The 21,869-nt window shown below is 42.6% G+C and overlaps 1 protein-coding gene across 1 annotated transcript; it reads left to right on the top strand.

Moving 5' to 3' along the window:
- Positions 1 to 407: 407 nt before the first annotated feature.
- On the top strand, positions 408 to 19,417 carry GART (phosphoribosylglycinamide formyltransferase, phosphoribosylglycinamide synthetase, phosphoribosylaminoimidazole synthetase). Its single transcript, XM_075197199.1, has 22 exons — positions 408 to 558; positions 925 to 1,071; positions 3,437 to 3,532; positions 3,875 to 4,049; positions 5,330 to 5,441; positions 5,984 to 6,052; positions 6,370 to 6,495; positions 7,331 to 7,418; positions 7,739 to 7,824; positions 8,342 to 8,510; positions 9,044 to 9,275; positions 10,981 to 11,075; positions 11,558 to 11,667; positions 12,997 to 13,195; positions 13,476 to 13,727; positions 14,159 to 14,311; positions 14,434 to 14,637; positions 15,363 to 15,512; positions 15,800 to 15,930; positions 16,880 to 17,021; positions 17,221 to 17,336; positions 18,329 to 19,417. The coding sequence occupies exons 2-22, from the start codon at positions 927 to 929 to the stop codon at positions 18,527 to 18,529; spliced, it is 3,051 nt and encodes a 1,016-aa protein (XP_075053300.1). The 5' UTR covers positions 408 to 558; positions 925 to 926; the 3' UTR covers positions 18,530 to 19,417.
- Positions 19,418 to 21,869: the final 2,452 nt, after the last annotated feature.

Raw genomic sequence — 21,869 nt, 5'->3', positions numbered from 1 at the left:
TATTTAACTTATGTGCAAAACAGAATGCTAATTTGCATCCCTTGCATTGTAACATGGATTTGTCCAGGAGACTGAAATAAGAAGTTTCTTAAGTTAAGATGCTTAATGAATCAGGCCCATAGTTTGTATCTTTAGCTGAGACTCTATATCTGGTATGATGATCTGCTCTTAGTATGTGGTGAGTTTGCTCATCTGCATGAGCAAACCTTTATGGGCGTCTGACAGCGCTTCTGTTATATCAAAACTGCCCTCTAGGTGGCGCCTGCACCTCTTCCACACACGTTACTGGTAACGGAGCCCCGCCCCGGTGCCACACCTCCCGCGATGACGTCACCCACGGCATGTCCTTGTACTTGAACGCTGTTGAAGAGAATATTTTGCCGGATTCTCGGGTCTGCGCCTGCGCAGTGCATCCCAGGTGCCAGAGAGCATTGCTCTGACGTCAGCACGCACATGACGCAGAGGATCTTTGGCTGAGCTTTAAAATCTTTAAGTCGGGCGCTCCACGTGGTGTCACCCAGAGAGGACAGCGCTCCAGCTGGTGTAGTCTGCACTAAGGTACCTGTCCCAGGCAAAATGCTCTCACATCTATTCCTAATGCTCTGATCCTTCCTCCCATACTCTCCAATTACTCTCTGCAGCCCACTCTGACTTAATACTTTTATTAGTGTTTCCTCTCTCTGCTTTTTCTCTATTAGTAGTCATTACACTCGTCTTATGCCATGATAGAGAGTGCACAGTGTGCACATTGCATTCCCCAATAAGTGCATCAGATATTATTAGTTATGACTTTGCCCCACTCTTTTTTTTAGTACTTATTCACTGCTTATGTAGGACTTGCAACTTCCCTGCACAACAACCCACCTGTCATTTCTCCCTCCCTTGTGACCCACAAACTCCTCAAAGTATTGTCATGTATTGTAGAGATGGCTGCAACTGTTCTAGTGATTGGCAGCGGAGCCAGGGAGCATGCCTTGGTCTGGAAGCTGTCACAGTCTGCCCATGTCAAACAGATCCTTGTGGCACCGGGGAATGCTGGCACAGCTGGCAGTGGGAAGATCTCAAATACTGGTGAGTGTCGCCTTCCCTTCTGAGTCTGACACTTTTGATGGACTCCATGGATAAGGTCTTGGCACAATCATTGATTGACTTTTAGAATTATTTAATATCCTGCTGTAATGCATCACCCAGTCAGATGTTTGCTTTCATTTGTTTAGCCTGCACTATAAAGACACTAGCCCCAATGAGTGGTTGCTGTGGTTACAGTCCTTTTTTTTTTGTTGTTGTTTTGTACTTCTTGATATCTGAGTGAATAAAGCTACTATTTGACTTTATATTGTATTTGTACAGTAATCTATTTCAAAGGTTGTTTAACATATATTTCTTTCTTTTACCTATATAAAGTTAGAAGCAATAGAACCCCTCTATTTCTGTGTGTCTCCTCTATAAGTCCGCTGCTCCATTGTGTTTGAAACCTTCATAAAGTTTAGCTTGGTCTACTCTGCGCTGCGCCTCCTCCCCTTTGATTGTGTCACTACACAGATTATTTCAGACTGACACAGGAACAGATTGGTGTGTTTTGATTGCGATGATTGGCACAGTAAAGATATTAAAATAATTGAAATGGAAAATCCGTGTGCATTGTGTGGATGTTGGATGTTCTGGGACTATGCATGGATCCAACACATTCTATGACAAAGCACTAACTATATTTGCAAGAAGTATATCTTGGGTTCGGGAGAAAATTTAAAGAATAGCAAGTCTTTTTTAACTTGATTAGCTCCTCTACATCCTGCAGAGGACATGTGACGATCACATTCCCATTCATTTGTTAATTGCTGCGTCCCGTGATCAGTACTGCAAAATCGTACTTGCGTAATATCTATGAATATCTCCATATAGGACACAAAGGATCACTTTCATTTAGTCACCTTTTATTTGTACTAATAGCTGTCAGGTGGGCAGCTTGTGCCAGCATGCTATGTTGGCACTACCAAAGGTTGACAATCCTGTGGTAACCACTCTAAGCATCGGCATGGGATTGCCATGGTATCAATATACATCTCAAACAGGAATTTTCTTCAGGGTTATTAAATTGAATGTTGCCCTAGATAAAAAAAATACTACCAGTAATATATATCAGAGCTGATCAGAGCTGAAAATAATTTTTAAACTTAAAATTTTGAGGGGCATCCTTATTTGTTTTCGTAGATACATAGCAGATTTCCTGTGTGTTCCTGCAGTCGGCCTCTTTAGAGTACGTAGTAATGGATGGCTGACTGTAGGTCATTATCAGAAATGCACAGTACGTACTCCTGCTACTCAAATCCCCACTGTCTATGGTCCCTTAATCTGAAGTGGTGCGGTATGAGGACGATAAATTGCAGTGAGCCGATGTTGACATTGTTTATATTTCATACAATATCAAGTTCTGTTGTCATATGGGGTCTTTACATACGGTTTGAATGTTTATTAGTAGATGTATTTGTTTTTAAATTGGGACTTTATTATGTTATATAAATGTAGCACTTGTTGTGGAGCATTGTCTAATAACAAGTAATGGAACATCATGAGTTTAATGCAATAAGCGGTTTGGAAGTCCTAGAAATGCTCAATAGCTTCAAAATTAATTATTATTTATTTTAACCCCGTGTAGTATGCACATTGAAATAGAAAGTGAACTACTGATATATTGGTCTCCAACAGAGAATGAAAAGCCAAGTTTGATGAAGTAAAGACATTGTCTCACAATTTCTTGCACTTTGGGCACGTTGCTTTATTTTATTTCAATTATTCTTTCTACAGATACCGTAACTAATCATATCTCTGCCTCCAACCTGTACAGTAATTGCCTCATGAATACCCTTAAACTTGAAAGGCATTGCACACCTGAACACCACAGTATAATGTAGTACATAACAATATTACATGTAATTGTCGATACGATTACGTACCATGTCCTGCTCACTCTGTGTGTACTGCAGACAGACCAAATGTTCCTGGATGTACACCGCAGCGCTCACAAAACCAGAATTACAAAGTACAGGAATCCAGGAGCTGTATGGCTCACTGATGGGATGGGGTTGTTTAATTGCAGCTTGACATACCTTAGATTTCCCAAGTCTGTCTTCCAATAACTGGTGGTTTGTATCGGTCGACTAAAAATAAATGTTTAATTCATTTGCATGTTAATGATTTTGTCAGTAGGTGTTTGTAGATTTGTCAGTTTTCCGGCAATGAAGGATAACTTCTAAACTGCAATAATTGAGCTTGTCTTCTGTTGGATCTAAGTATCCAGATTCAGGCCAATGGGTATTGGGTACTTTGTACGCTAAATGCATGGAATGGAGGCTTTATTGCCTTGTGTATAATCAGGTTTCATGACGTGACATTACATCTTGTTACTGTAGTTTGACTTTGTTGACTTCCCCCGTAGATGTCCCAACCAGCGACCATCCCAAACTTATCCAGTTTTGCAAGAGCAACAACATTGCGCTCGTGGTGGTTGGTCCAGAAGCTCCTCTGGCTGCAGGTAATTGTGTGTTCATATTGACCCTTAAAGATCTGTATTCCCTGTTCATTTGGATACCTTAATGATTAATAAGGGGACCTGAAATAAAATACGAAGCTTTGCTTTCTGGCACTTGCTGGATCTACTGATTTATAGCAGAGCACTTGGCTGATCCTGCAGGAGTTCCTCCCTCTATAGGGGCCTTGTTCAGAGTTGTCAAAGCCCCGCCCAGTAAGCTTTAAATTTGCATGAGCCTTTATTGAGAACCCAATAATAGCTTATCTGATATGTATAATTTGAATTCCCTTTTTAGTGATCTTTCTGTCCATATACACTGACAGTAAATGACTCCTCCTATACCAGGTCTTGTCGATGATTTGACAGCGGCCGGTGTGAGATGTTTTGGACCCACAGCAAAAGCAGCTCAGCTTGAGGCCAGTAAGCGTTTTGCCAAAGACTTTATGGACCGGCATGGCATCCCCACAGCTAAGTGGAAGTCCTTCACTGACCCGAAGGAAGCCTGCAGTTTTATTACTAGGTGACCAGTATCACTAATTATCCACTGAAAATAGCTACATGACTTGTAGTTTGCTGGAATAAAGTTCTCTAAAAGGAGAGTAGGAGCAGAAAGATGGTTTATGCTACTTCATTAAGAAACCTTCAATATTAAATTAATTAAAATAATTCATGATCAAATTTCTCACAAGTTCTTGCACAAAGTATTTATTCCGGAATAAGAGCATGAAACGTGAGCGAATAACTGATCTGTTTACTCATGTAGCTGGCAGAGGTACATAGTGATCAGGGCCAGTTATGGCCTAACTATCTATTGCATGCAGCAGGGTTAGGTTTTAGGATAGTCGGGTGAAGGAAGAGAATTTATAATAATATAGTAACATAGTTGATGAGGTTGAAAAAAGACACCAGTCCATCAAGTTCAACCTATTTTGGATCTCCTGCGATCCTGCACTTAACATTTGAAATTAATCCAGAGTAAGCAACCGCCAATCTGTTTCAATTGGGAAAATCCCCCCCAGACTCAATATTGCAATCCTATTTTTACCCTATATCCACTACTATCCTTCATTTTAAATTAACGGTCGTATCCCTGGATACACCTTTCCGCTAAAAATTTGTCTAACCCTTTCTTAAACATATCTATTGAATCTGCCATCACAACCTTCCCTGGCAATGAATTCCATATCTTGACTGCCCTTACTGTAAAGAACCCCTTCCTTTGCTGGTTGTCAAATTTCCTCTCCTCTAACCTTAGGGGATGACCACGTGTCCTGTGTATGGTCCTTGGGGTAAAAAGTTCCCATGAAAGCTCTCTGTATTGACCCCTAATGTATTTGTACATAGTAATCATATCTCCCCTTAGATGCCTCTTTTCTAAAGTAAACATGCCTAAACTGGCTAACCTTTCCTCATAACTTAATGACTCCATAACCTTTATCAATTTTGTCGCCCTTCTCTGAACCCTTTCTAGTTCCAAATTATCTTTTTTATAGAGTGGTGCCCAGAACTGTACTGTATATTCAAGATGAGGTCTTACCAACTATTTATACAGTGGCAAAATTACACTGTCTTCCCTTGCATCTATGCCATCTATAATGAATATAAATAAACACCCTCCAACAATTAAACAGTAACAATTGAGCCTGCAGAATTTTAGCAAGATCCAAATTCCGCTGTAAGCCTCTCAAGGATGTTTTGAAACCTGAAGTGCTACATAATTTTCATGGCTCCTCTATAAGAATTCATCTAGCATAGTGCAGGGAGTTGCGTTGCTTATCTCTGTATCCTGTGTCTCTCTAGTGCTGATTTCCCAGCTCTGGTAGTGAAGGCGAGTGGTCTGGCTGCTGGGAAGGGTGTGATTGTAGCCAGCAGCAAGCAGGAAGCCTGTAAAGCTGTGAATGAGATCATGCAGGTGAGTCTCGGACCTCTTTCCAGTGTTTTTGGATGTCCTACAGAATAATAGTGTGAACTGCCCAATACATGGGGCAAATGGTTCCTATGTAAAAGCACTAAGATGTAGTAACTGGACTCTGCGCAGAAGGTTATAATTTTGTATTTTTACTACTGTCAAGTTAATGTTTAAGCTATTATTTCTAACGCCACAAGATGCCCTGCAGTGCTGTTGAAGCATTAAATAAACTGCAAACCTCAAACATTTTTTTATATATTCATGTCGGGTTGTGTTAATTCTTTGCAGAATTGTATGTATATAGTTATTTATATGCTGCTGGGGGTATTCTCCAGAGGTGTCTTGAGCAGAGTGTTCTAAGTTCCATGAATGTCCCCATTTACAGGCAGAGAATGAGTGTTTGCCCTCAGCAGCCCAATGGAATGTTACTGAGCATATTAATTTATATTGAGCAATAAACTCCTACTGGGATCAAATGTTGCAGAGATTTACTATTCTCCTGTTTTACAACACGTGATTGACTGACTTCCTGCTTCTTAATACAGGACAAGGCATTTGGAGACGCTGGGGAGACGGTGGTAGTGGAAGAGCTGCTGGTTGGCGAAGAAGTGTCTGTATGTATCGTGCTTGTGTGTTGCCTATATTACATTCTCTGCTATAGAGACGAGCCGCTGCAAATGTCATTATTCTGATAGTCCCGACACTTGTGTGACCAATCCTCTGTGTGGCCTTATCTTACATAGACGTGCAAAAATAGTATGTATACCCGGTTATTTCTCCTGCTTTAGAAATGTAACCGGTTGTGTTCTTGCAGCAATGTAACTGTCGGCCATTGCTGTGACTGCTGTTTATAATACTGGTACAAAGCGTTCTCCCTACTTCCTGTCTGTTCTGTAATAGGATCTCTAACGCTTTCTGTCGCGCTCTGCAGTGCCTGTGTTTCACTGACGGGGTCACTGTTGCCCCAATGCCGCCTGCCCAGGATCACAAGAGACTGATGGATGGAGATGAAGGTCCCAACACAGGAGGGATGGGAGCCTATTGTCCAGCCCCTCAGGTAGGTCCCAGGTCTGGAATATGTCATGTGATGCGATAAGATTTCTGTATCTAGGCCGTATCTTCTGCGTTCGTGAGTTCTTCTATAAATGCCCTCCAAGCTGTGCGTGATTCTGAGATCACTTTCAATTGTACGAATGTTCTTTTGATAAAATGACGTCCTTCTTTCACATCCATAAATCGCCATGTGTTTAATTATTCATTGTGTCTCTAACTCGTCTTTTCTAATGTATTAAAAACTTGTATGGAATGAATACCTCACAATGTAAATAAACGCTCTGAGGCATTTTGTGTATCGTCAAACGGTGATGTTGATAAACTCCAAGGCTGGCATTGTAGTAAGTGAGACTTTGGGGGCATTACAGGGGGGGGGATTAATACCTCACACCCTCCTAATGTGCGGATAACCTTTGTTCTCACCCCACAAGATCCACAACATTAGTTGTGAGTTTGTTGTTCTTGTTTTTCATTTAAACCCCTCGTAAGAATTGCTTTATAAAACTAGAATCTGTTATGTAAAAAATTGTGTTTTCAAAATAAAAGGTCTGAAGTACCTTTTTATTTTGAAGCGATGGTCAACGACAATATATATTCTAGAACAGGCCTGTCCAACCTGCGGCCCTCCAGATGTTGTGAAACTACAAGTCCCAGCATGCCCTTCCAGCTATCAACAGGTTGTCTACTGGCAAAGCATGCTGGAGTTTGTAGTTTCACAACACCTGGAGGGCCGCAGGTTGGACAGGCCTGTTCTAGAAGCTTGTTGGAGTGTAGGCAGCACTAATAGTGTCTGCAGAGCCCGGATATATTTCTACAACTTTCTTTCTCTGCCTCATCAGATATCCAAGGAATTACTAGATGAAATCCGGGACACTGTATTGCAGAAAGCCGTTGATGGAATTCGGGAGGAGGGTGCTCCATATATCGGTGAGTTGTTTCATTTTCAGTGGTGCTGGTGTCATTTTAAGACTAGTGCAGTGCAGCCAACGTTTTGTGTTAATTGAACCTATCGGTGTGTGTCAGATAGTGGGGAGGAGTACACAGAATTAGCTCCCCTTTGGTTTTCAGTCTTGGAGTGAACACATACATGAGTGACATGACAATGTGTGGAAGACCGGTCATCAGTTATGTGTTTGTGAAAGATGCGTGTGTTGACTGAGCTTATAACGAGATTGTCATTTTGGAACAGCTGAATTGGTTTCTCTTCAGGGCCATTTTGAGTGACCCTGTTCATAATGTGTCCTCAGGTGTTCTCTATGCTGGTATAATGTGTACAAAGGACGGGTTTAAGGTCCTGGAGTTTAACTGCCGATTTGGGGACCCAGAATGTCAGGTACGTGGCAGAATATTATATGTAGAGTAATGTGGGCAAGCACTGAACTGGAGCGGTTCTGATTTGCATACTAATGTGATAACCGTTAGGACTTCCAGGGTTCAGACTTATTCACCCTAAAATAAAAATGCATGTTGGGAACCCAAATCGACTCCTTCTCTAAATGAAGCCTTCCCATATTTGCACTGGATGTACACTTTGGCTGAGGTGTTAATTGCAGCAGAACCATAGGACAAGATAAGATCCCCGTCTTGTTCATCCTTCCCTGCTCTGTACCACTGACCTAAAGTTAGTGTTGTGTAACCGCTGGTCCCTCTGGTACGACTGGTCTCTCGCTACCGGTGTTGGGTCATTGCTCGCTTTTGTAACTGAAGGTAAATGTCTGATGTACCTCCGTAGTAAAGGACACATTAGCTCCTTACCAGATATTACATAGTAGGACGTCATGTGGTTCGTGAACAGAAAACCTCAGTCTGGAATAAACATTCTTAAATACTTTATCATTTAACGTTTAAAGGTAATTCTGCCACTGCTTCAGAGTGATCTGTATGAGGTTATCCAGGCCACTATCGATGGCCGACTTGCTAGCGTTATGCCTGTCTGGTTAGAAGACCATGCTGCTGTTACTGTGGTTATGGCCAGTGGGGGTTATCCTGGTAATTATGCCAAGGGCCTGGAAATCACAGGTAAGAATTTGTCATTTACAATATTTTGTGATCACTGTCTTTAACATGAATGGTTTTTTTTTTTGGTTTGTTTTTTTCTATCCTTTTATTGTGTAGTAGTGACTTTAATATTGATTTTTATTTTTTATTATATTTGTGGGGGGTTTAGCTTGGGGGGAAAAAAATAACATAACTAACCTCTAACTGTGTTTACAATGGCTGTAAAGTTGCAAAAGATACAGTCAAACTTTTATTTCCCTCCCAATCTAATGTACAATTGCCACGGTCATAGAAATACAAGAAGATTCTTTCATGAATACTGCTTAAAGAATTTGAAAAGGCCTTTGGGCCGCTATCATATCCCCTTCTGAAGTTCTCGACAGACAATTTGATATTATCGCATCCTAAGCTGATACTTTCTGTCAATTAATTGACTTGCTAGTCTGTTTATCCTTGTCAGACTAATACACACACATCGGTGAAGGGTTAGATTCCATTCTACCTTGTTACATTGTGTTTTGTGGGATTTGTTGATCCTTTGGGTTGTCTTCCAGGACTTTCTAAAGCCAGAGAGCTTGGTTTGGAGGTGTTTCATGCTGGTACGGCACTGAAGGATGGCCAGGTCGTCACCAGTGGTGGACGAGTTCTTACAGTCACTGCTATTAGGAAGGATTTGGTATCTGCTCTGGAAGAAGCCAACAAAGGAGTGGAAGCCATCACGTTTTCTGGAGCAGTTTACAGAAAGGACATAGGTTTCCGAGCTATCGCTTATCTCAAGCAGCACAGGTGTGTATTGGAAGACCAGCGAGGAAACTGATTCATGACTAATCTGGTTTTGATTTACTGTGGTGTTTGCAGTTGTACAATATGTTAAAATAAAATTGTAATAAAATTAAGTTGTGTTTTTTTTTGTTTTTTATCTTGTTTGGTTACGCTCCACAAAACAGGAGCTGGGGCGCGGAAAGAACAAAAATCCTGCCTGGGATTAGAAGCCAAGTGCTCTTGGCAGGGGAGGTTGTGAACCAACACTAAGGACCCTTTACACTTTTATTACAGCATGCTTTTCCTGTAAACTTTATTACACTCGAGGTGTATATATTTTTGTTAATGCTTGTGTACCTACCATAAAGTAAAAGTACATAGGTTTCCAGGACTCCTGTAAACTTGCTTCCAAATCCCAGACTGAAAAACTTGCCGGTTTATTTGGGGAGGGGGGAGGGCTTTGCTCTGGTGATCTCAAACCTCAGCAGCCTTTGCTGTTAATTCAGTTTGACCGTTGCAGTCATGGGTGCAGTGTCACAGGACTGGAACATCTGGTGTCCAAGTTGGGACCTCTTTATAGAGTAAAGTTATGGGAAACCTGCCTAGCTACAGTCATGGGTTCCCTTTACACCTAACATAAATCCTGTAAAGTTTATCACTGCTTTCCCATGATGGTTCCTGGGGAAAAATATTTTTTAAGGCCATTATTAAACATGCCCATTAATGTCCATTTACATCCAATAAAAATACCTTAAAACGGATACCAAAATGTAAACCCTAAATTGTGCTGTAAGGTGAAATGCTTATACTTTAACAGTCTTGACCTTTCATCAGTCTTGGTGCTAGTATTTGATTATTTCCTATAGGCTGCAGTAGGCCGATGCGACATGCACCATAAAACACCTGTAATTTACACTGTGTGTTTGTGTTTGTATGTGTGTTTGTATGTGTGTTTGTATGTGTGTTTGTATGTGTGTGTGTGTGTGTGTAATTCACCTGTTATATGGTATTTTCAAATCCCCACAAACTGCTGAAGAGTCAGAATTACTGCCCAGCTGATGCTTACAGTGGGATTTCTTTGTAAATGATGCAGCAAATTTTGGATTTGCTTCTGGATTGTGCCAAATTTTCAGGTTCTTGGTAAAGATTAAGCTGCAGCCAGAGCCTTAGGATGTGGTCACCCCGATCAGCCTGCCATTTACTTCAATTTTTAGAGCATGTTAAAAAAAAAAAAAAAAAAAAAAAAATTGGGCACCTCCTGTTTGATTTTAATATAAAAGATATGGTCAGGATTTGGCTGAAGTAAATTTGGTAAATGGGTGGAAACTATGGAATGTTTTTGTTATCATATGATGCTTGGATAATGTTGCCATCGCTAGGCATGACCTCTCGTGGAGAGTGTATTTTGTGTAACGTTTAAATGAGAATCCGTCAAACTTTTCTACCTCTAGACATTGGTAGTATCAACTATCATGGACTCCTCCTCTCTGATGAGATAGTGGTGGGGAAAATAGATGTTCTGACCATAACTGTCAGTCACTTCATACTAGTACACAGGTCTGCAGTACCCTGTCTGCAGTCACTGTACAATATTTATCATGTGGCAACAGCACCTTATATTACATTTTTAATTCTGTATAAATGATGTTCACCCTCTTGGTTTTGTCTGTGCGCTGGAGGACCTATAACTAGAGAAAAGTATCTTTATGTGTGTGTTCTCTATTGACAGGTCTCTGACGTACAAAGACAGCGGTGTGGATATTGGGGCTGGGAACGCTCTAGTGCAGAAAATTAAGCCTTTTGCTTCAGCCACTGCTAGACCAGGTACGACGGGTGTAATGTGTGGTATTGGGGACCCCAGATTAATTGGGCGGGTAATACCTAGTCCCTGCCCTGATGTATAGTCCTGTTCTCACCCTAAATCCCCATCATTGCAGCACACAGTGGAAGAGGTGGAGTACTATTAAATACTGATCAATGTGTCCGTTCTGTGCGAGTGGACAGTACAGGAAGTGTTATGTTGGTCTGCGTCAGTACCAGATCTAATAATCTAGCCCTATTAATAGGCTTATTGAATCCTAAACTTTTTTTTTTATATAATACACACTGGAAATTTTTGGTGTTTTGGTTTTTTTTTCAACGAAATGGTCTTTAAGAGGTCAAAATTAAAGGACTTTGTATTTGAAAACCACTTCCACTAACTGTCCATTGCAGCCGACCTTATAGGTACAGTCGGTGTAGCCATCCAGTGAGTTGTTTGTATTTGTGCAGCACTAGGGTGGCTGTAACCAGGTGTTTTCCAACAGGATGCAACGCGGAGCTTGGAGGATTTGCCGGTCTGTTCGACCTTAAAGCTGCAGGATTTACGGACCCCATACTTGTGTCTGGAACAGACGGCGTTGGAACTAAACTGAAGGTAAAGCAGAAATTAACGTCTAAATGGTAACTGGCTCTACCTGGTTCTGTTAAGCAAAGTTTGAGAACCCCCCCCCCCAACACTAAGTGTATAGGAGTACTTGGGAGTGCTCGTAGACAGTAGAGTTGGCAATACTGCTTAATGTCAAGCAGCAGCTACATGGGCCAATAAAGTATTGCCATGCATAAAAAAGGCAAAGATGCAGTGTAATTTGCCATTGTATAAATCATTGGTAGGACCTCATCTTGAATATGGAGTACAGTTCTGGGTGGTGGTACTCACTTTTACGATGCAGGAAATTCCGACACTACTTACCCCGGCATTATTACACCGATGACCTCTTCACCGACCCAATGGAAAAACAGGCAGCTTGAAACACAGACTTCAGGATATTGAGGCAGCGTCCGATGACGTTAGATTGAAGGGACACACTGTCCTCCGAGCTCTTAAGGTAGTAAATTAAGGAGGCGCCGCCTGTACAAGGTTCTTTACTAAGCCACGTACATTCTACCGGCGGCGTCAGATCCTTAATTTACTACCTTAAGAGCTTGGATTACAGTGTGTCCCTTCAATCTGACATCAAATGAAGGATAGTAGTGGATCCGGGGAGGAATCTGACTGCAGTATTGGGTCAGGAGAGATTTTACCCAATATGAAACAGATTGGTGGTTGCTTCATCTGGATCAATTTCAAATCTGCGAGGGGTCGCAGGAGATCCAAATAGGTTGAACTTGTTGGAGTGGTGGTGGGGGTTTTTTTCCCTCCCAACCTCATCAATTGTTACTATATACCACACCCGCTGTTTTTCTTGTTAGATGGTGCAAATTTGCCATTACTCTGCATGGAAGTCTGTTATACCACTTGAACAAACATGTCAGGATGCTGTAATCCATAAATCACCATTAAATAGATCGCCTGTAGGGGAGGGGGTCAGTGTGGTCCCTGAAACATTATACTATGCACTTTCCTCACATTTAAGGACAGTTGTACAGATGTGCAATACTGATGCATCCTCCCTGGGCTTGTTCCTGTACATCTAAAGATCACATTCCATGACTGTTTGAAGACAACCTGTGTGTATAATTATCTCTATATTCGTCTTGGTTTTCCATCCTCTGCAAATAATGGTAGCGGCTAATTTGGAGAATGAGCCACTTATTAGACGTAAGCTATAAATTGGTGGTATCCCGGAAGCATTTGGCACCGTAATGTTTCTAGTGAATTCATGGGCTGGCATTTCATTAAGTCCACAAAACGGCTTCTCCAGTTTGTATGGATAACTGGTACACACATCCTCGCTAACGCAATTTTTTTTTTTTATGTGTGTAGATTGCACAAGCGTGTGGGAAGCACGACACCATTGGTCAGGACCTAGTGGCTATGTGTGTGAATGACATCTTGGCGCAGGGAGCCGAGCCTCTATTTTTCTTGGATTACTTTGCCTGTGGGGCCTTGGATGTGACGGTGGCTGGATCGGTGGTCTCCGGTATCGCCAGAGCTTGTCAGATGGCTGGATGTGCTCTTCTTGGTAATGTAACACATTTAATTCCCTAAACCCCAGATTCTGACTGAATTTATCAGTATTTACGTACGAAAATCACCTTTTGACTCCAGTGGTCTCTCTTGGTTCTGAGAGAACAATGGATAGTCTGCGTTGTCATGACTACTGCTTCATCCCACACAAACTGCTGCCAGTCACTGTATAGGGGATGGGTGCATCTTTCAAGTTATTGGCCAGTCAGCCTTTCATCTCATTCCTCTTGTCATGTGCTATCGGTGGTTGTTCTTACATGCTATTTCCCTGACAGGAGGTGAAACAGCCGAGATGCCAGGAATGTACGCCCCTGGCGAGTACGACCTCGCTGGCTTTGCTGTGGGTGCGGTGGAAAGGGGCCACATGCTGCCCCTTCTGGAGAAGATCACGGCAGGGGACCTGGTTATCGGAATCTCTTCCTCTGGAGTTCATAGCAACGGCTTCAGCTTGGTCAGGAAGGTTCTTGAGAAATCTGGACGAGAACTCTCCTCTCCAGCACTGCCAGGGTGTGGGAACATGACATTTGGTGAGACTTTGTAATGTCTCCACTGTTCAGTGGTTTTTGTTCTAGGTCAGTGTTTGGCAACACGACATACTTCAAGTGTCGCATGTGCCACCCTTCAAAAGGGCCTGAAAATAAGCTTGGCACGCTCACATCACTCTTCCCAAAAAATGCCCACAGCTGACACTTCCTTGCTCCAAAGTTCTACCACATGCCGCTTGGCTCTCAAGTCCCCGACTTGCTGGCCTCTCGGAGCCACCACACAAGACCCTTCCATGACTTTAACACCTCCCTTACTTTTATAGCTAGGATCGTATTGTCTCGAGCCAGTCTAATGAAGCTCTGTAAGGTTTATTTGTAAGCTTTTTATATTTATTCTTTTTAGAGCATTTACCCTGCACTGGTCTGTAATCTGCCTTGGGTTGTTTTGATTTATTTATTTTTTTATCTTGCAGGAGAACTTTTATTGACGCCTACTAAGATCTACAGCAAGACCCTCTTAGCCGTCCTTAAATCTGGCCATGTAAAAGCGTACGCTCACATCACTGGTGGCGGTCTGCTAGAGAACATTCCCAGGGTCCTGCCTACATCTCTCGGAGTCACTCTGGGTAAGCGAGAAGAGTAAAGTGAATGCCCAGAAACGCACAATGTTACACGGGACATCTGCTCTCCATTGACCCAAGCAACACCTGTGTATTGCAGGCTAATGTAGGTGTGATGTTTTTTTCAGATGCTCTCTGCTGGAAGATCCCAGGAATATTTTCATGGCTGCAGAAAGAAGGAGCTCTGTCAGAGCAGGAGTTGACACGGACATTTAACTGTGGGATTGGCGCAGTACTCGTAGTGGAGAAGGGGTTTGCTGAAAAGGTTCTGAAGGAGGTCCAGGCGGTGGAAGAAGCGTGGCTCATTGGAGAAGTGACCCCATACCACAAAGGTGTGGCTTCTACGTACATTTGGTTTAACTTATCCCTTAATTTATGTTGTGGTTTTTTTTTTTCATTTATGTACACAGGTAAATAATCCCTCCCTATCCCAAAAGTTCCGCTAGAATAGCCTCAAACACCAGATGTAGTGGTCAGGGGGGTTTAATCTATATGTAAATTTTGAAGTATTAATCTTAAAAACTGTTGTCTTCCTCCTTTAAATTATGAAGTTCCTTTCTCTGGAACTTTGTGCTGTTGGTGTCCATGATTCTGTTGTCTCATTGTGACCACTCATTATCAGTGTATTGGCGAGACCAGGAGGTGGTGCCCACATGGGGCTCTGCCGGAGACCAATTCTCCCGTTGGGGCACCTTGATGGGATCATTGACTCCAACACAGATGAGGGTTTGTTGGTGGAGCCACTGCCATAAATCCAATAAGAGGGTAGGGGGGCAACTTTTCAGAACTTATAGTATAAAGGTAAAATTATTTTGTACATGAAGGCTGTAGATAATCTCTAGGGAACCTAGGTGGATTCATTGATGAACCCGCCTATTCTGCACTCTGTGCACATACTCTTTGACGTCTTTGTAGGTCATTGCATTTCTTAGTTCTCTTGTTCCCTCCATCATTAAATGGATCCAAAAGCAAAAGCTAATTGGTGATCTTCATAAAGAAACGCATTGACACTATATTTTCACGAAGAGACACTTTCACATGACTTCTCTCTCATTAGACTCCGACAGTGTGGAAATAAAGAATCTGATGGCCGCTCTGAGCAGGACGGAATCGCAGCCGCAAACCTATATTTCGGAATCTGTCTACGATGGACAGGACAAGACCGAGGAGGGGAAAGTGAGAGTGGCTGTCCTCATTTCTGGCACAGGTAAAGACCATGCGACTGATCCTAGACCAATCATTGTAGAGGAATCTGTACTGTGTGCAGCTGTATGAGTCTGCCTCTATTGACTTGTCTGGCAGAAGTTTATCTCCAATGTGTAAGTAGCTAGTGGGGCTTATATTGCTGCAGGTTGTGATTAAGGCTTCGCTTTATCACAAACTGGTTTGCCCATAGGGATGAAGTCCTAGTTTACAGGTGGTTTATTTTAGGTTCAGCTGTAAAACCTGAATGCAACAGAGAATCTAATGGCTTGTTCTGTATTTTATCCCAAGGTACAAATCTTGAAGCTTTAATTAAGAGCACCAAGTCTCCGGGTAGTGCTGCCTATATTGCCCTGGTAATATCCAACAAAGCTGGAGTTGGAGGACTGCAGAAGGCGGAAGCTGCCAACATTCCAACTAAGGTGATATATTCTTTATTTTTATTTTTTTATATTGTTCATTTGAATTTCAAGGCCGAACAAAGTGTCTGTTATGGATAAAATCTGCTTTCAGCTCTGATAAAGTGTACGTGTTGCTTGCTCACAGTGGAGGCAGCCATTTTTGTTTTACAGGCATCTAATTGTTTTCTCACGTGTAACATCACTGATTGTCCTTACTGATGGTTCAGCGCTGTTTGCTATATTTTCCCTTTGAACCCCAGTGTCTTTGGAATACCAGATTGGGAAGAGGTTTAGTGTGCTGTTCTCGCCTGCCCAGGTGGCTCTGACACTGATCTTGTCCCATTTCCTGGTGTCTTCCTTGTTAACCAGACCTCATGTCTTAGGGCCTCTTTCTCACATACCTCTGACTGTTCTCTATTGCAGGTGGAGAAAAGGGGATTTGTTTTGCTCTGAAGTCTTTTTCTGACCCTGTAGGGAGCACAACCATCCCACCCAGGGCTGCCATCATAAATTGTGGTGCCCAGTACCAATGAAACAGACAGGCACGCTTGACCCTGGGCCCAGTGGATACGTGTAGCATGCAGTCACGGGGCCCAAAGCAAGCGCAGGCGACAGACCTCCCTTGATGGTGGACTGTTGTCTACTAAATCTTATTGCAACACACTCGTGCATGGCGGGATGGCAGATATGTCCGTAGCGCCTCTGTGGGCACAAACGTGCTTACAAAGCGAATCAAAAGGTGACCCAACAGGAGTGATGGGGGCCCTCAGACAGGGGGCACGGGAATATTTTGTGGGCTGCGGGCCCCTTGGGGAGTCCGAGCCACTAACTGTGTTACTTTTCTCACCCCCAAGTGGTGGTCCTGGTCCCACCCAGGATTTGTTCTGCTCCTGTAGATGTCTTGCTGGGATTTGTGTTTGTTTGTTTGTTTGTTTTTTTAAATTGTAAATTTAAACTTTCCACATTTCAGGTCATCGACCACAGACAGTACAAAAGCCGCGAGGACTTTGACAGAGCAGTGGACCAAGTCCTCGAGGAGTTTTCTATCCAGTTTGTGTGCCTGGCTGGTTTTATGAGGATTTTATCTGGACCTTTCGTCAGCAAATGGAATGGTAAGTAACGTACACTCGACTCATGGTCTGCCGCACCTACAGTACGTGCTGCCTTCTATAATAAGAGCTTTCTAATGATATTCATATCTATATTGGCCATGTTGTAATTTTATTTAAACCAACGTGGAACCATTTCGGTTTAGTGATCTTCTTAAATAACTCACGTACAGTCTGGTGACCTGTTCTCCCATCTATCCAGGGAAGATTCTTAATGTCCACCCGTCCCTGTTGCCGTCCTTTAAAGGAGCTCATGCACATAGGCTGGTGCTGGAGGCCGGAGTGAGAGTCACCGGTTGTACGGTGCATTTTGTGGCTGTAAGTATCAACATCGCTGTACTGTTACCAAAAATAATGTTCCCTGGGAAACCTGTGCAAGTTGTCACTTGCTGTAGGGCCCGAACCTAGTCCCCTTGGTATAAGACCACTATATAAAAATACAAAGATTAAACCTCAAACGGTGTCGCTGGGTGCAGCAAAATGGTAAAAGGGATCGATATAGTAAGTTTAACCCCTCACCTTCCAACTGGTGCAACCGTAACAATATTTAGCTGCCAGTGTGCAGTTGAGAATTATATGTCGTCGTCGTTGTTTTTTTTTTATTCCATTAATACCTGTGGAACTACAGATACCCAACTGTTGTGGCACTGCTGAGGCCAGTTCAAAAGTGAGCTTGCAATGTGTTCTACCACTTCCCCCCCCCCCCCCCCCTCAATAGATATTTCAATTTCCCAGAATGCATTGATGTTTGTGTGCACATCTGCAGCATTAGAAGCATCATTGCCACTGTCCAGTTATCGGCCTCTGAATGGTGGTTGGCACAGTGAGACATTGATCTGTGACTGTTAAATGCAAACTTTTTGCTGCCCATTAAAAAGTATACCACGAAATAAAACAGAAAAAAAAAACACCCACTAGCAGCTCCATAGGTTCTATTACAACAAAATGTTAAAGTTTTTGAAGCGGTCATTGTGTTCAGTAACAACTATAAGTGTTGTGACTTGCATGTTTGAGGGAAGGGTCGTGCTGTTTCTGTGTTTGTTAAGGATATTGTTATTCCATGTGATGTATAGTAGAGATACACACAATATTGAAGCAAACTGTGTATAAAACAATTCTTTTTTTCTTTGGGTTCTGTTGAAAGTGCAGCCAGTATCTTCATATTACGTCTAAACAGCAATTGCTTGACAATTGCCAGTTCTAAATATCATTATTTAGGTTATATAAAAAAAAAAAAAAAGACCATCTCCATATGTCTGTAGATTGTGATCTTGGAATAGAGTTTCTATAATCCGTTACTTCTCTTGTAGGAGGAAGTTGACGCTGGGGCGATCCTCTTTCAAGAGGCTGTTCCGGTGGAGTTTGGAGATACAGAGGAAACCTTGTCTGAAAGGGTGAAGAAGGCCGAGCACCGAGCTTTACCAGCCGCCTTGCAGCTTGTGGCCAGCGGGGCCGTGGAGCTGGGAGCAGATGGCAAGCTCTGCTGGAAAAAGACCCCAACTCACAAATGAATAAAGTCCTAAAGCCGCACGTTACTCTGCAATTCTAATCATTGCGATTTGTTGGGCCAGTTCAGTCGGCTTTAAAATGACACAAAAGTTCATGCTTCCAAAAGTGAGGGCTAGAAATGGGAAGGTTTCTAAAAACAAATGCAATATGGGGGCCCTGGATGAGCATGGACCAGCCAGTTTATCTACTTGCTCTCTTAGCTACTGTACACACAACAGCATTTTTACAGCAAGTTACTGACCCCTCTCCTATACAGAGCACTTCAATATTACGTGACTGAGCAGTGCCTACTTGGTTCTGCTCTGATGCCAGTGTCATGCGTGATGTCCAATGTACGATCCATGAGCATGTTCACTAACAGACTTACCTTGGTCTGCCTTGATTGGATACTGGACATCAGGTTGGTCATTCTGAAGTCTCCTTTCACCAGGAAAGTGACCACAGCCTGTGGGAGGAGCGAGGGGCATGGACACCTGTCCACCGTATTGAAGACCAGACAATCCAACCCAAAACCACGCTACAAAGGCAGTTACCAAGTGCCTGTAGCTACACTGCCACATTGTCTACTGCTGGCTATACCGGCTCATTCTCCATCCGTTGGATAATCTTCCCAGATCGTTTCGGGTCATAGAACAGCCGATGCCCCCGAGAGGCCATGCCCTGGCTTGATCTTGTGGCACAAGCTGGATGCTGAAGGTCTATTGCACTGTTATGGGTCGATCAACAAGGTATGCCTATAAGAGGATTTTTTTTGGGGAATGTCGGTGGCAATTAAGCGTTACTTTAGCATTGTTTACATCTTGATATCGCTGTTACGTGTTTTATGTTTGTCCTCATCTAAGGTGTATGATTTTTGAACCCATCATCCCAATAAAGTCTTTATATCTTGTGTTTTTTTGTTTTGTTTTTTCTCACCACAATTTAGAATGGAGAGCTTATAACTAGAAGTCCAATATCAAACGTCAGCAAACGCACACGTTAAAAGTAGCTAAGGCCCATAGTAGCCATAAAGGATGGTCTCTCATTAGAGCGGTTCATTTTGGTGCCTGGCTTCTAAACTTGTGCTTTGTGCTTGGCTTATTTGTGCCTTACCAAATCTTACCCTTGTGGGGGGGGGTTAATACTAGCCATCGTTCATACTTCAATACAAAGTCCACCCAAGACAAAAGTGTGGTTCTTGCAATTGGATGTCAATCATCCCCTTTCTATATTAAAAAATGGCACAGGGCAGGCCTACTCCTTCCCTACGGACTTTCTATGGATGAGAGCCAAGGCCTCCCTTCCCTTCCTAAATACTACCTGGTGGCCCATCTAACACTGCCATCCTTGGCCATGCCAGCACTTCCACCAGACTTTGGCACAATCCGAATGACCCCCGCCCCCTCCTCTCCCCTCTCCAATTGAAGTTTGAGGTGATTACTAATCAAGGAAGTGGATACTATTACTAGTCTGACCTTATCAATCTTGTCCTTGAAGTTGGAAGCAAGTTCCTGGGCACTGATAGTGGTGGCAGGATTGTGAGGAGATTGAAATGTGTTTGAGATGTTTGGGGTTAGCGTGAGCAGAGATGAGAGATAGGAAGTATGTTTGTTTAGCAGTGTCCAGAGCATTTCGGTAGGAGTGGTAGGTAGCAGTATATGTGAGGAAATCGTCAGATTTATGCCAAGGTCATTCTGCTTTGACTCCGTTTTTGAAGATTTCATGTTACTTTAGTGTACCACGGCTGACCTCAAAGTCTATGTGGAACTTGATGAGTTGCTGGAGCCACTTGATCAAGGGCTGTTGCTAGGGATTGGTGCAAATGAGGTACTGTCCTATCACAGGAGGAGAATGTAGAAATTGAGGCGAGAAGGTAACATGAAATTGAGAAGAGAAGCCGCATTGGAACCTGGTTCAGCAATAGGGATCTTGCAATCACGTCTGATAATGTTGGGGATGTCGGAAGATAAGTGAGGGAGCCATGCAGAGAAGTGTTCAAGAAATTGTTGGTGTAGTTTAGGGGGGTGATAAATCGCAGCAACACACAGAGAATAGGTTTAAAAAACTGAATATCCTGTACTTCAAAATATGTGAGTGATGGGACATTTGGTAGAACTGTGGATGTGCACTGTGGGGAGAGAAGTAGTCCAACCCCCCCCCCCCCCCCCCTCCTTGTCTGCCTCCCGGTCTGGGGGGGGGTGGGCGAGATGGAGGCCACCATGTGAGAGGGCTGCAGGTGAGGCAGTGTCTGATTGCATGAGCCATGTTTCTGTTATTGCCAGAAGGTTGAGGTGGTTTGAAAGGAAGAGATCATGTATGGAGGTAAGTTTGGTACAAACACAGCGTGCATTACAAAGGGCACACTTAAAGGATTTTGGGAGACAGGTGATGTGTTTGAGATTTGCTGGATTACGGTAGTGTTCAGAAGTATCTAGCATTAAAAGTAAGATGATTTGAGTTGCATAATCGCACTAATCGGATAGAGATTTCTCTGAACACTGATGATACTGCGAAGTTGCCAAATATCTCTTTAGGAACAGACATATCCCACTTGTAGAATGAATGATGAATCGTCTCATTATAAAATGCCATCTGGATGAAAGCTCTCCAGTTAGTGCTTCTCTAAAATGATGATTCCACATGTCCTGATTTTGTAATGGAACTGGTATATTTGCACACTGTTTGGAACAGATATGTCCTGATTGTAGTATGATTGAGGACACCAGTAATGGTAATCTACTGAGATAATATCTCTTGTATGTAATATCTAAGAGTTAAACATGTACTGTACACCAAAGTGTTTTCACTGCAGGATTATACATCTGCATCTAGTATTGTATAGATTTCTCCAAATTGAAAGTGTATGATGCAATATATCTTACTAAACAAATACATAAAATAAATTACTGCATAACCTGACGCATTTCTCCAGCTGAGCTGAGGTCTTATTGGAGGTATAACTATAGGTCTGCTTATAGGTAACCAGAGTATAAGCCCTAATGTGCAGGGTCCTCTCTACCCTACGTCTGATGTTTATCTACCTTGTCATCTTTTCACGGGTTTATTCTACACATTTACATGCTATGTATTTAGCTCTATTTTCCATATATATTTTTTGACCACTTTACAAATCTCTGGAATCGGCACAATCTTATTCTTTGAAAACATTTTTGTGTATTTATTATATAAATTCTGACATGTCATATTCCTATGGGCAGCAGAGACGTCTGACTTACGCCCGGGAGTTGGTTGTTGTACACTGCACAGTAATTGTTTGATCGCTGTATTACCGTCATAAGTGTTATAATGGACACCTACAAAATTATTACAAATGGTCCAATTCTTAAACACACTGATCACTGC

Source organism: Mixophyes fleayi, chromosome 2 (assembly GCF_038048845.1).
Source record: "Mixophyes fleayi isolate aMixFle1 chromosome 2, aMixFle1.hap1, whole genome shotgun sequence".
Taxonomy (NCBI): Eukaryota; Metazoa; Chordata; class Amphibia; order Anura; family Limnodynastidae; genus Mixophyes; species Mixophyes fleayi.
Note: the sequence above shows the minus strand (reverse complement) of the source record. Positions and strands in the feature narration are given on the sequence as shown.